The 14,800-nt window shown below is 43.1% G+C and overlaps 1 protein-coding gene across 1 annotated transcript in view; it reads left to right on the top strand.

Moving 5' to 3' along the window:
• GUCY1A2 (guanylate cyclase 1 soluble subunit alpha 2) overlaps positions 1-14,800 on the top strand; it is a 379,388-nt gene that overhangs the window by 291,696 nt on the left and 72,892 nt on the right. The window contains exon 6 of the mRNA XM_073613127.1: positions 10,220-10,363. Within this exon, the coding sequence (XP_073469228.1) occupies positions 10,220-10,363 (144 nt within the window). The remainder of the gene's footprint in view (positions 1-10,219; positions 10,364-14,800) is intronic.

Below are 14,800 nucleotides of genomic sequence, written 5' to 3'. Positions count from 1 at the left end.
TCATTATATGGACAGATTTCCCTTGAAGAACCTAATCACGGCTCGGTATTCAACTTTGTCCGGCATGACACCTACTCCCTTTCTATTAGCTCTAACTATAATTCACCACGACCTACAAAAACAAAAATTGGCATGCATATTACTATCCACCTAAAAACCTGCAAAATTTCAGATCCCAAGCACATCTAGATCATGGTGAGGGTACGAACTTATTGGCCTCCCCTCATATATACTGATTTGGGTTATTTTAACCAAAGAGAATTAGGCCATCAGTACATAAGGCTTGATCAAGTTTTAGATATATAGTGTACACCATAGTTTGTGGACGCTATAACTTTTCTACTAAATATTTACTGATCTGGGTTATTTTCACCAAAGAAATGTAACACTATACATTTTGGCCTAAATTCATGAAGATTATTTATTTGCAAAATGTTTTAACAGAAACGAAGAAATACATTTTTTTCAAAATGTTTGGTCTTTTTTCATTTATTTATCAAAAAAAAAAAAAAAAACAGTGGTGATTAAATACCACCAGAAGAAAGCTCAATTTGTTTGAAAAAAATATAAAAAATGTATATGGGTACATGTTGCATGACCGTACAATTTTCATTCAAAGTGTGACAGCACTGAAAGCTGAAAAGTGGCCTGGGCAGCAAGGGGTTAAAGTGTCCAGGAATTGAAGTGGTTAAAAGAAAGTGGAAAAACAACATATCTACTGGCAGCATCAACAGGTAATAAACTATGTTACCTGCGGGATTCAGAAAAACAAAATCTGCTGTTTTAGTGCTATTGACAGACTGCATCATGTATGTCATTTTTGATTTTGCCTATAGTTTCAGAGAATACTAAAAAGGGAAGGCTTTTTTGGGGGACTTTATTTGAAGCCATGGCCTGGTAAGGCCATATGCCTCCATCCCTATCAATGTAAGAAAACAGAACAAAAAAGGGACTTTATATGAAGCACGTGGTTGCAAAAGAATAGCTTGATGAGTAAAAAAAATGTTTATTAATTCATATACATGAGGGCACAAACATAATCTTAATGTGTAGTTTAAAAACAGTTAACATGATACTAACATGGGTAGCAATTAACACTACAGGGTTACAATTTCATAATTCATCAATATTGATATATATAAATATACACACACACATAGATAATGTGAAATATTGCCTGCCTGGCATATGGCCTCATAGATCCCTATCGTGGTTGGTAAGAAAACATAATTAATAATGAGCACATAAGGAATATAAAATATATAAAAAACAGGGCATACATTAGTTCTACGCGTTTCATGGCTTGGAGCCACTCTTCAGGAGAAAGCACTTGATGTATCTGAAATTAAAGGATAGATGTCTAAATGATCTGACATATATCAACAAATAAGGGGGTGAGGTGAATACTCCTGCCAGCATGACAGCGCCACGAGGATGCCGCATGACATCGATGTGCAGTGACGGCACATCCGCACCCCCAAATGACCATTAAGGGGGCGGGGAGGGGGGTGAGGCCATCAGTGAGCATCACAGGTCCCAGGCTAGATGAAGGGGATGGCCCAACGATGCCAGCCCACATACCACCAGGGAGAACAGAGAAACAAGATTGCATGCCTATTAAAGAGATAATGAAATGGATCGCCAAAAATAAATTGAATGTCATAATATAACTATTAACCACTTAATTATGTACTCCTTGCCCCCTTACATGCCGCATTTGGCATGTCATTTTTTTTGGGGGGGAGTGGGTACCTACTTTAGAGAGGGACTTCCTGTTCCACTTCCTCCTTCTGCCTTCAGGCCGCCTAGGCGACGCCTCTTCTCCCTCTAGGCGGCCCCTCCCTCTAGGCAATCTTCTGGGATATGTCGCAGGTCTCAGATGATTGCCTGTCCACTCGGAGAGAGCAGCACGACTCGCGCATGCGCAGTGCGCACCCGGCCGTAAAGCCACAAGCTGTCACGGCCGGTTGCCCACAGTTCCAGTGACGGCGCAGTGGAGAGCAGGGGAGAGGAGCGAGGCATCGCTGGACCGTGGGACAGGTAAGTAAAGTCAGCAGCTATACTTTTTGTAGCTGCTGACTTTTAGTAAACTGAAAAAAGCCTGGAACTCCACTTTAAGGACAGAGCCTCATTTTGAGATTTGGTGTTTACAAGTTCAAATCAGGGTTTTTTTGCTAGAAAATGACTTAGAACCCCCAAACAATAAAATGGCGGTCGTTGCAATACTTTGTCACATCGTATTTGCGCAGCGGTCTTACAAGCGCACTTTTTTTGGAAAAAATACACTTTTTTGAATTAAAAACTAAGACAACAGTAAAGTTAGCCCAATTTGTTTTTATATTGTGAAAGATAATGTTACGCCGAGTAAATTCATACCCAACATGCTTCAAAATTGCGCCCGCTCGTGGAATGGCGACAAACTTTTACCCTTAAAAATCTCCATAGGCGATGTTTAAAAAATTCTATAGGTTGCATGTTTTGAGTTACAGAGGAGGTCTATAATTATTGCTCTCACTCTAACGATCGTGATGATACCTCACATGTGTGGTTTGAACACCGTTTTCATACAGCTCACGTATGCATTCTCTTCTGCATGCGAGCTCGGCGGGATGGGGCGCGTTTAAAAAAATGTATTTCTTTTTTTCTTATTTATTTTACTTTTTATTTTTTATTTTTACACTGTTCTTTTAAAAAAAAATTGTGTCGCTTTTATTCCTATTACAAGAAATGTAAACATCCCTTGTAATAGAAAAAAAAGCATGACAGGACCTCTTAAATATGATATCTGGGGTCAAAAAGATCTCAGATCTCATATTTACACTAAAATGCAATAAAAAAAAATGTAGTTTGAAAAAAAAAAATGTCCCTTTAAGAGCTATGGGCGGAAGTGACGTTTTTTCGCTTCTGCCCTGCAATGATATGGAGCCGAGCAGGAGCCACCTTCCCCTCAGTCAGCTCCATACCACAGACCGAGAAGGATCCGGGCACTGGAGCGCAGCGGGGGGTCCCTCACTGATAAAAGTGAGCTCCCGGTAAATCGGCCGCAGAGACCACTTTTATCTGGAGTACAAATACAAACAGTTGCATTGGTAAAAAATATGGGCATATCATTAAAATAACAGATGAATCTAGCAACATTTGTATGCCAACATTCACTGCTGACTCACTGCGATCCTGTGCGATTCCTGTGTGTTCTCCTGCAGTGCGATTTGGAAACACATTTAATTTAAATGGGCTGCAAATTGCACTAGACCGCATGAAGAGTAGTGCATGCACTACTTTTGAAAAACACACCGTACCATATCACATGTTATTGCAGGATCTGGTGTCCACAAACGCACTGCATTTTTTGATCAGCATTTGGGGTGCAGTTAACAATGTTTTGGCACCCGCAACAGATCGCAAAGGCAGTGCATTTTGAACTCAGTGTGGGAAACGCACATTGAACATGCCTTTCCCACACCACATTCTTGTGTGAACCAGCCCTTAAAGAACTAAGTGGCTAGCTACTGTACCCTCCTTGTTAACATCCTCCTTATGTCTACTACTAAATTACAGCTATGGACCAAAATGCTTTCTGAAATAGCAAAAAAGCTACTTACCCCCACTTCTGCAGCTTGGTTACATTTTTATTTAGAACAACAGAAACAAGACACGTTTCACACTATGGAACTTAGTCATTGAGCCTACAACAGACAGCGTCTGCACTACCCCGCTGTGGATTCTGACCAGGGAGTGTCCTGTCCTGAGTGCTGTTTTTATAAGAATATGAAGCAAACTGTGTAAAAGGTTTTTATGCAGGACTAGCAAATGTGCCCATTCGTGAAGGGGTCATTTTTGCAGTTGGTATTAATAATTGTGGTAATTTTGTTCATGCAAAATCTTTAATGTAAAAATGTCATTTTTATTTTGTGTATGTATGAGTTATGAAATAAAGTGAGCAGAAGAGAGAACAGGGGGCAGTACATCTCAGACACATGTAACATAAAATATCATTATAAAAAGAAACAGCAGCACTGAAATCAGGAGATTATCAAAAATGCATCTAAACGAAGCTTAGGGAGCCCAGGATGTCCCTAGTATCAGAGCCGATCCGCCCTACACGCTCACTACGCAAGCTGAGTGGGGCCCCGCAAATTACTCAAGGCCCCGCCTCCCCCTCATGTCATAGTGCGTCAATTAATGTTTACAACATCCAGTGGCAGAACTTTAGGGGTCGCTGCAGTCGCATTTGCGACTGGGTCTTTCCGTTATACCGCTGTGGGGGGGCCCCCAAGACCCAGCACCCCCCCTGCACCTCTGGCTGGCCGTTTACAGTGCAGTGGGGAGAGGTTGGAGGAGGTTGGAGGAGGTGGGAGGCGGCGATCGGCAGCTCTATGGTGCCTGTGTGGGCGGCAGGATCTCCCTGGGGCTTGTAGTACTCTCTCGAATGTCAGTGTATACAGTGGAGAGGAGGAGGGAGGGGCCTCTGACCTTGGCAGGTATCAGTTTCTTTTTCACTCTGCTTGAACACTTTTGCTGATGCCTGGGTCAGAGGAACCTCCCCTCTCCACTGTATACATTCGGAGATAGAACTACTAGCCCCAGGGAGATCCCCCTGCCCGTGGACACCATAGAGCTGCCGATCGCCGCCTCCCACCTCCACCAGCCATGTACAGGGGAACCTCTGCAAGGGGGGTAGTCAGCTGTTTGGGGACCCTGATGTAAGAGGGGGGGCTTTCTGGGGACACCAATGTAAGGAAGGGACCCTCTGGGGACACTGATGTAAGAGGGGGGCTTCTGGGGACACTAATGTAAGAGGGGGGGCTCTCTGGGGACACTAATGTAAGGACAGGGGCCTCTGGGGACACTGATGTAAGAGGGGGCCCTCTGGGGACACTGATGTAAGAGGGGAGGCTCTCTGGGGACCCTGGTGTAAGAGGGTGCTCTCTGGGAACCCTGGTGTAAGGAGGGGCTCTCTGAGGACCCTGATGTAAGGGGGGCTCTCTGGAGACCCTGATGTAAGGAGGGGCTCTCTGGGGACCTTTATGTAAGTAGAGAGGCTCTGTGAGGACCCTAATGTAAGGGGAGGCTCTCTGGGGATCCTGATGTAAGGGGAGGCTCTCTGGGGATCCTGATGTAAGAGGAGGCTCTCTGGGGACCCCAATGTAGGAGGAGGCTCTCTAGGGACCCTGATGTAAGGGCAGGCTCTCTGGGGACCCTGATGTAAGGGGAGGCTCTCTGGGGATCCTGATGTAAGGGGAGGCTCTCTGGGGATCCTGATGTAATGGAAGACTCTCTGGGGACCCCAATGTAGGAGGAGGCTCTCTAGGGACCCTGATGTAAGGGGGGCTCTCTGGGGACCCTAATGTAGGGGGAGACTCTATTCAATAAATATTGTTTGTTTGAACCTTATTCTGTTCTATATTGTTGTACTTATTCTTTGACTGTTTTGTTTAAAGGAGGAAGGATTGTATTGGGAGCACTGAAGTGTCAGGTGTGACTGTGTGGCAATGGCAAATGGTTTACATAGCTCACAGCATCACGGGTCAGGTAGAGGGCCCCATAGCAGAATTTTGGGCCCCAGGGAAGTCAGGATCGGCACTGCCTAGAATATGTCCTGAACACTTAATAAAAAGTGTTCGAGGGACATAAATGGATAAAATGCACCCAATGGAGGCCTTAGGAAACCTAGAATCTCTTTATAACAGATGGTTAGCACTTCATTAAATGTACAAAAGAGCCATAAATGGCTAAAAAAATAAATATATAAATTGGTGTCTCTCTGTTTTCCTTGTTTTTGGAAGATTTTTAAAAAATGTACATCTCATAAAAACATGCAGAGTTCTTAGAGGAATCCCTGGGAAAATGTTGCTTGATCTCCTGTGGTCAAATGGGAATGCTTTTACTGGTTAGTGACAGAATAAATGCAGTGCCATTAGCAGTTCTTACAGTCGGTACTTTCCACATTGTATTCAGTTATATCTGTAAATTTATGACATGTGAGATTCTGAACAGTGACTTGTTTCATCATGTGATAGATTCAGGTACAGTGATCCAGCCACTGGTGAGAGGAGACCTGTTATGATCCCAGTGCCATTAGCAGTGGAAGACTGCAGAGAAAGAGATGTATAGGGTATGGGTCTTCAGGAAGGGCAGTGAGAGAACCAATAGTGGAAGACCTACAGTAATTGAAAGAGGTGTGTAGAGTAGTACAGTATATTGTCAGAGTATTGAAATCATGCGCTAGAAGCTTCTTGGATATAGCAAACGGCTTTACTTTTATGGAGAATGGCAGGACATATCTTACAGCATGGAACAGGAACAAGGAGCATACAAGTACATATAATACAATGAGGATGGTACTTCCTCCGATTACCTTACCATAGAATACATATTATAACACTGCAGTGCCACCTGCTGGATAGATAGGTATAATGCATACAGTATTGTCAGTTTATAAGCAACTTTGCTGTTTCTTCCAACACTCCTTCTCAACAGCATGTGCTTTTTCAAATTATATTCAGCTTCTTCTGAAAATAACAATGACATTCCTTCAGCAAAGGCTTGGTGAGTGCATCAGCAGTCATGTCTGATGGGCAATATTGAATGTCAATAACACCTTGCTCTTGATTGTCCCTCGGTAGGTGATACTTGACGTTGATGTGTTTGGTCCTAGTATTGACCCTTTATGATTGCGTAAGCTTTATACATCCCTGGTTGTCTTCAAAAATGGGAATTGGATTTGGCATCCGACAACATGCACCTGGTAATTTTTAAAAGAGTGGATTTTTCCTTTCTGCTACACTGTTTTGTTGAGGAGTGTATGGTGCGGTTGTCTAGTGTACTATTTATTCCTTGTCTCTTCAGGTATGAGGCCACTTCTTTGCTTATGTATTCTCCCCCATTGTCAGTGTGTATTATTCCTGGTTTACGTTGGAATTTGTTGGTTGATATGGCAACAAACTCTTGAAGTTTCTCTGATATTTCATTTTTGTGTTTCATCAGATAAGTGGTTGTGTACCTGGAATAATCAATAATGAAAATCAGTAGGTATCTGTTCCCACCTGACGTGGGAGTTTTTATTGGACTGCATACATCACTGTGTATGAGCTGCAGGGGGTGGGTGGTTTTTCTTTGAGAAGCCTGTGGAAGGGGAGCACGTGTGGCTTTTGCTTCAATGCAGCACTTGCATTTCATGAGCACTTTGCAAGGCGCTATTGTCAAATCTTCTGATAAGCCTCTCTTTATAATGTCCTGTTTAGCTTCTGGACTTCTGTGTGCCAGTCGCCTGTGCCAAAAGTGGATACATTTGCTTTGTATGTCCTTATGCGCGTACACACGGGCGGACTTTTCAACGGACTAGGTCTGGCGGACTTTCAGAATGAACGGACTTGCCTACACACGATCAACCAAAGTCCGACGGATTCGTACTTGAAGATGTACGACCAGACTAAAACAAGGAAGTACATAGCCAGCAGCCGCTGAAGCCCACACACGATCGAATTATCCGACAGACTCCGGTCTGCCGGACCGAGTCTGCCGTAAAGTCCGCTTGTGTGTACGCGGCATAAGACTATTTTGGCTTGCTGGTCTGTGGTGATGAGCCTATATAGGTGATCATCCAGCTTTCCTTTTGTGAGGAATCACTTATTATTGTGAATTGTGCATTTGTGAAGAAAGTCTCATCGCTAGTCATGTGGCTTGTCGCACCTGAGTCTTTGCACCAGCCACATGACTTGCCGCTTTGTGTTACTTTAAAGGTGTCACTCCATGATGTGTCTGCAGTTTCCTTTGTGATTGCTTTGACTCTTTCTTTTGTGGAAAGTTTTAGCTTTCGCTGCTTGGCTTTCCAGATAGAACAGTTCTTTTTTAAGTGACTGGTCCTTTTGCACCAAAAAAAGGCTCTGCTTCCTTTGTTGTGCTTTGTGCCTTTGTACATCTTAAGAGCTTTGTGATCATGGTACATGTTTTCTTTCCTTCTGTCATATTCATCAATAATTTGCCTTTAAAATATTCCAGTGTCAGGTCCTGCTTGGGTCTGGTTTCTAAAGTGTTACTGAAAGCAGTATATGCCTCTGGAAGGCTACAGAGGAGCAGGACAACAATATGGTTATCTTTGATCTCCTCTCCAATGGCGTGTATCTGCTCTGTGATTTCTAGCATAGCATTCACGTGGTCACACATTTGCTGGCCTTCTTCTAGTCTCATCTTTTACAACTTTCTTAGTGGAAAGAGCATGCTGTTTAGACTTGAACGCTCATGCAGTTTTTGTAATAAGGTCCACATACCTTTGGCTGTTTTCTCTGTTCTTATGTGGATAAGCTGGTCATCTTCCACTAGTAAGCTTATAATCACTTGTGCTTGTCTGTCCTTCCTAACCCAGTCCTGTATCTCTCCATCTGTCTGTATTCAGCACTTGCCACAAGTCATCTTTGGTGAGAAACACTTCCAGTTTAAACTTCCATAGCTGGTAAATGGTATTGTTCAGCTTTGCTTTTGCAAACTTCACATCTGAACCACTTTCCATCTTTAAGCAGCTTGTATACAGTACTCACTGTACTCACTGTAGAATTATGTCCAGTGCCTGGGCTTGTAATATCCTCTACAATGCCTCTGGGTGCCTGGGGCCTATAACCTATTGTCAGGGTATTTAAATCATGCACTAGAAGCTTCTTGGATACAGCAAATGGCTTTACTTTTATGGAGAATGGCAGAACATATCTTACAGCATGGAACAGGAACAAGGAGCATACAAGTACATATAACACAATAACGATGGTACTACCTCTGATTGCCCTACCATAGAATACATATTATAACACCGCAGTGCCACCTGCTGGATAGATAGGTATAATACATACAGTATTGTCAGTTTATAAGCAACTTTGCTGTTGTTTCTTCCAACAGAGTATGGAGCTATAGGAAGAGCAATGAGAGAAGCAGCAGTGGAAGACCTCATAGACAGTTTTGTGTAGAGTGTGGGGCTATAGGAAGAGCAATAAGATAATCAGCAGTGGAATACCTCATCGATAGAGGTGTGTAGGTGTGTAGGGTATCTAAAGCAAGAGCAGTGAGAAAACCAGCAGTGGAAGACCTCAGAGACTGTGGTGTGTAGAGTATGGATCTATATGAAGGGCAGTGAGAGAACCAGCAGTGGAAGACCTCAGAAACAGTGGTGTGAAGAGTATGGGTCAATAAGAAGATCAATAATAGAAAAAGCAATGGAACTTTTGTAACTTTCTCCATGAGATTCCAAACATCTCCTTTTGCCCCTCACTTCAATTTCTTACAAATGATCGCTGCACTTTAGTTGTGGTTATGTGCACTGCTGTATACACACTACAAATCTCATAATCCATAATTCACAGTCCCTAGAGACGCTCCTACATACAGTGGGACCATGGAAAAAGTATGTAGCCACCCTTTTTCAGGAAGTCTGATCACAGCAGCAAAAATTGTAATTTGGAGATTTGAAGGAGGCTGAGAGCAATAGAAGGATTTTTTGAGTTAAGAATATACACTTGCATTGATTTTTTTAAAAATCAGAGTTCAGTGACATTTAAAATAAAAATAAATAAATGGGTCGGGAATGTTCTCAATTAGGGGGGCAAACGTATGTATTCTGGATTAACAGCAAAGTGTCCGTGTAAATGTTTTTTTTTTTTATGTTGACAGCTATGCCCTAGCAAACCATTGGCACAACCATACCTTTCTGTGTGGCAGATGAGTTAAACACATCTAACATTGATTTAGAAAATAATCACGTTCTGTGCCTGCTTTTGTATTGCTTTTGTTTCTACACCTGCTGATATATTGGTCCCACTTCTTGTTCCCAAATATTTCTGTTCCTGAAACCATCTGTTCTTAAAATAGATTACACTTTATTTGATTAAATACAATGATTTATTTCAGCAGAACACAAACCTTCTTAAAGTAGTTTAACTTTCTGCGAAAAGTTTTATAAAAAGGATAAATATATTTTGAAAGTTTTAAAACTTTTCATAGTGGAATGAAAGGCTCTCTGATAGTGTTGTTGAAATGGGACAATGGGGTGATAGTTATATGGGAACCCCAGCCTTTGGGCCTTGAAGCAGTTGAGGGGCTACTATGGCATTAGGACTGACAATGAGATCAGTTACAGACATAGAATTATTTCTGGCAAGCTGTTGAAATGCTTTTATCAGACGTGCCATTACACCTGCCTGGATCATACTTACATAGTTTCTTTTATTAACAGGTGGAAACCATTGGTGATGCGTATTGTGTGGCCGCAGGACTTCACCGGAAGAGCAAAAGCCATGCCAAGCCAATTGCATTAATGGCTTTAAAGATGATGGAACTCTCAGAAGAAGTTCTCACTCCTGACGGAAGACCCATTAAGGTAATTTACATGTTTACTGGTGTAAAGCTACCCCCGAAGAAGCCTCTTAGATTTAACAGGTTCTTTCCCCCAGCAGTAGAGGGGCAGCCAGGCACACAGCAACAGTCTATTCACTCCGGCTCATTGAATAGTTTAGGCTTTTGTCTTTTTGAAGTTTATTTGCTAGTAGAAACTGGCTAGGGAATTTGGGGTGGTGTGGAATTCTCCAAAATGATTGAACACAATTCTACAGAGTACAGGTCTCTCTTTCTCTAAGCAGCAACAACACAGTTTTTTTTCACTCACAGCTGGGAACCACAAGATAGTTTGCAGAACAGGTGTAGCTAGACTGGGACACTCTATAGGTTCATGGCTGGGAACCATCAAGTAGCTCACAGAACAGATATGGCTAGACTGGAAGGGGTTTATTTACTAAAGATGGAGAGTGAAAAATCAGTCTCACTTCTGCATAGAATCCAATCAGCTTCTAACCTCAGCTTGTTCATTTAAGCTTTGGCAACAAAACCTGGAAGCTGGGGACCATGAAGTAGCTTGCAGAACAGATATGGCTAGACTGGAACAGTCTATAGGTTCACGGCATAGATCCATGAAGTAGCTTTGGCACAAAGGGGAGGCTCTACTCACAGCATCCTTGAACAAGATCAGTCCATAGGTGCAGCCTCTTGCAGGTAACTCAGCATCCAGTCTCAAGGGCGCCAGGGGCAAGAAGCCCCCTTCCTCTCAGCTCACCGATCCATCCCCTCAGCGGGAACAAAAACAATCTACTCAGGGCTCCAGACTATTTAACAGCATCCCAGCCACCAACTGAGCACACCTCCCCAGGGAATGGCTAGGCCCTGCTCAGTATTCAAGTTGGTCATTTGAATTCTCCCTTCCTAAACTCCAGAAACTTCTTCTACAGGCAGGGGGAAGCAATAAAACTCCTTGAACAGACAAGACTAAACAATCACTGCTCCTCTGGCTACAGCAGGAGTCAAAAACTAAATTCACCTAGCAGCCTAATTAGGAGAGTGCTACATTGGACTAAAATTAGCAGCCATATTGTCATTATATAGCTTTTAATTTCACTGAGCTACTTGTTAGAAAAACATTTTTCAGAAAGAAACTGTACTAAGTACTAGGGATGAGCCCACGGTTCGAGTCGAACGTTAGTTCGACTCGAACATCGGGTGTTCATTTGTTTTCTCAAACAAACCGAACATATGAGGCGTTCGGGAAAATTTGAGCACAGCGGAACGCCCCATAATGCACTGCGAGATCGCAGTGTGTACAGTTTCTAATACACTTCTGGTGGTGTACACAGTATATAATACAGTGCATCCATTGTACAGTTGCTAATACAGTGCAGGCTGTGTACACAGTATCTAATACAGTGTGTACAATTTCTAATAGACATCAGGCAGTGTATTAATAAATATATATATATATATATATATATATATATATATATATATATATAAACTCTGTGCTCTGCATTCAGTGTAGCTATATCTACAGTGCATTCCGTGGTGTACTGATTCTAATACACTTCAGGCAGTGTACACAGTATCTAATACAGTGTGTACAGTTCCTACTACACTTCTGGTGGTGTATACAGTACAGTGTGAAGCCGTTGTTCACTTTTTAATACACTTCAGGCGGTGTACACAGTATCTAATACAGTGTAGTGTGGTGTTGTAAAACAAAAAAATACATCATGTCCGGAAGACCACCAAGGAGAGGCAGATGCTCATAGGCCACTAACCTCTTTGTCTACAGTCAACAGTGGTGGTCGTGGACATGGTGCATCCTCTGCAGTTGGCCGTGGGGCATGCTTGTCCTTTTTTGCTGCTGCTGGCCGTGTTATTGAGCCACAACATGCAGAAGAGTTGGTGGAGTGGATAACAAAGCCGTCCTCATCCTCCTTGTCCTCTGTCACCCAGTAGTTTGCCTTTCAATACAGCTGCCAAAGCGGCCTATTCCACCGGCTCCTTGTCCACAGTCACTCCTTCCGTAGCCCCACCATTATATACAGAGGAGTCCCCAGAATTATTCAGCCACAGTGTCGGTTATATGCTGCTGGAGGGTGCATAGTGATTTGAAGGTTCCCAGGTTGAGGAAGGGAGTAACGTGAGCCTAGAGAGAGGGGGTGCCACAGAAGGACAAGAAACTGTCAGTCATGTTTCACAGCAGGGCCCGTTCTTGTGCCCAACAAGAGTATCTCTGAGGGGTTACATTGTTGTGGCACCACCACCACCCAAGGCCCAATTTTTCTGCCCCTGTCTAACAGGGGCATGTAATTACAACTTTTGATATAATATTTCACACCAGCAGGGCTTGTTCCTGCGCCCAACAAGAGTAACTGTGAGGGCTTACAGTGTTCTGGTACCACCAACACCTAGGGCCCAATTTTCTGCAGAGTATATAGGGCGGGCCATATAGTATATATACTGCTGTTTAGAGTATATAGTGCCTGGGGGACCCCCATTTTAAAAAAAATTTGGGTGCGGGGTTCCCCTTAATATCCATACCAGACCTGAAGGGCCTGGTATGAATTTTGGAGGGGACAGCCATGCCATTTTTTTTAGTATTTTTGGTATTTTTTATCTATATTGCCGGGATCCGACAATACATTACAACCGCGAGCAGTTTTGGATGAAATTTTTTCCTTTAGAAATGTCATTTTGCTGTGGCACTGTTATAAACATGGAAAAGATGCGTTACTTTATAGGCATACTAAGGACACCCCCCCCCCCCCCCCCCCTCCCAGACACGATATTTAAAAGAATATTTCATTTTTATTGTTTCACTTTAAGCATTATTAAAATCACTGCTCCCGGAAAAACAGACGCTTTTTTATTGTATGTCCCTTGGGGCAGGACCCGGGTCCCCAAACACTTTTATGGCATTAACTTGCATATAAGCCTTTAAAATGAGCACTTTTGATTTTGTTCGTGTCCCATAGACTTTAACGGTGTTTGCATGTTCGAACAAATTTTTTGCCTGTTTACATGTTCTGCTGCGAGCGATACAAATGTGTATTCCCAGTAAAAACTCAAAGTTCAGGTATAGGGCATATGTCTATAACGCTTCCTCTCCAGGAATGCTGTACCCTTGTATCTGTCAGGGCTGGGCTCAGCCCTTCCTTCCTCTGAGCTGGCTACTCATGCCTCCTGGCAGTGCTGGGACAAGGCCATTTGGTGCCCAGGGCAGAGATGGCAAACTGCGCCCCCCCCCATTTTTAAGAAAGAATCAATGTCATTTCAAAACAAGGATATACTTAAAACAATACAAATTCAATTAGGTTTAATGCGATAGAAATAGAGTTCACTCACACCTTTTAATTATATGTACAGTCAGGTCCATAAATATTGGGACATTGACACAATTCTGGCTCTATATACCGCCACAATGGATTCCACCACTGGTCCACAGTGGGAGGATTCCCCCTTCCACCTGGAATGTGTAGATGGGTGAATTGGAACATTCTTTTTTTTCATTCAACCTAATAGTTGAATGAAAAAAGTGATCAATGTATGGGCAGCCCAAGAGACAGCGCAAGGAGAAAAAAAAGCTGATCACCGGCTCATCTGCAAGGGACATCGGTCTCGAAGAGGAAGAGGCTATTATGCCTCATCAGTGCCACCTGCCATTGCCACTTACTTATGCCCATGAGTGCCACCTACCTATGCCCACAAGTGCCACCTATCAATGCCACCTAGCAGTGCTGCCTATCAGTGTAACTGATCAGTGCCCATTATTGCCACCCATCAGTGCCGCCTCATCAGCGAAAGCTCTATTTGTGGGGAAAAAATGATAAAAATTTAATTTGGGTACAGTGTTGTATGACCGCGCAATTGTCATTCAAAGTGCGCCAGCGCTGAAAGCTGAAAATTGGTCTGGATAGGAGGGGGGTTTAAATGCCCTGTAAGCAAGTGGTTAAATCTCAGCTGTTTCAGCGAGAACTGGCTGAGATTAGAACCATTAATGGGCAGGCTGAATGTACCAAGTTGATCGATCAAATTGGGTACAATCAGCCTGCCGGATTCTCTTATGATTATCACTAGTGGTTGCTAGATCTGCTAGTGATAATCACTGTTTGTGGGGACAATACAATTGCTCAGCAGAAGGGATTCCCCTGTCAACACTGACTGTGCTGACAGGAGAATCGTGTAAATTTCTTTCCTGCAATCTGTGGTTACTGGAAAGAAATTTGTACCATCTATTGTCTAACTGAAAGTGAAAGTGAAAGTGAAAGTTAGTAAATATCTTGAAAGAACATGAGGGGGGGGGGCAGATGGGGGATGGAGATAAGGACAGTTCAGTGATCACTGTGTACACCCAGGTCCAGGCTGGAAGATCAGACATCTTTGGCACACATGATTCTGCAGCTTTTCATATTTCCCACCCACACATCCCTTCTCTTCAGATACATCTGCACGTCGGGGATAGTGTGGG

Source organism: Aquarana catesbeiana, linkage group LG02 (genome assembly GCF_042186555.1).
Source record: "Aquarana catesbeiana isolate 2022-GZ linkage group LG02, ASM4218655v1, whole genome shotgun sequence".
Taxonomy (NCBI): Eukaryota; Metazoa; Chordata; class Amphibia; order Anura; family Ranidae; genus Aquarana; species Aquarana catesbeiana.
This window is presented reverse-complemented; position numbering and strand designations above follow the sequence as displayed.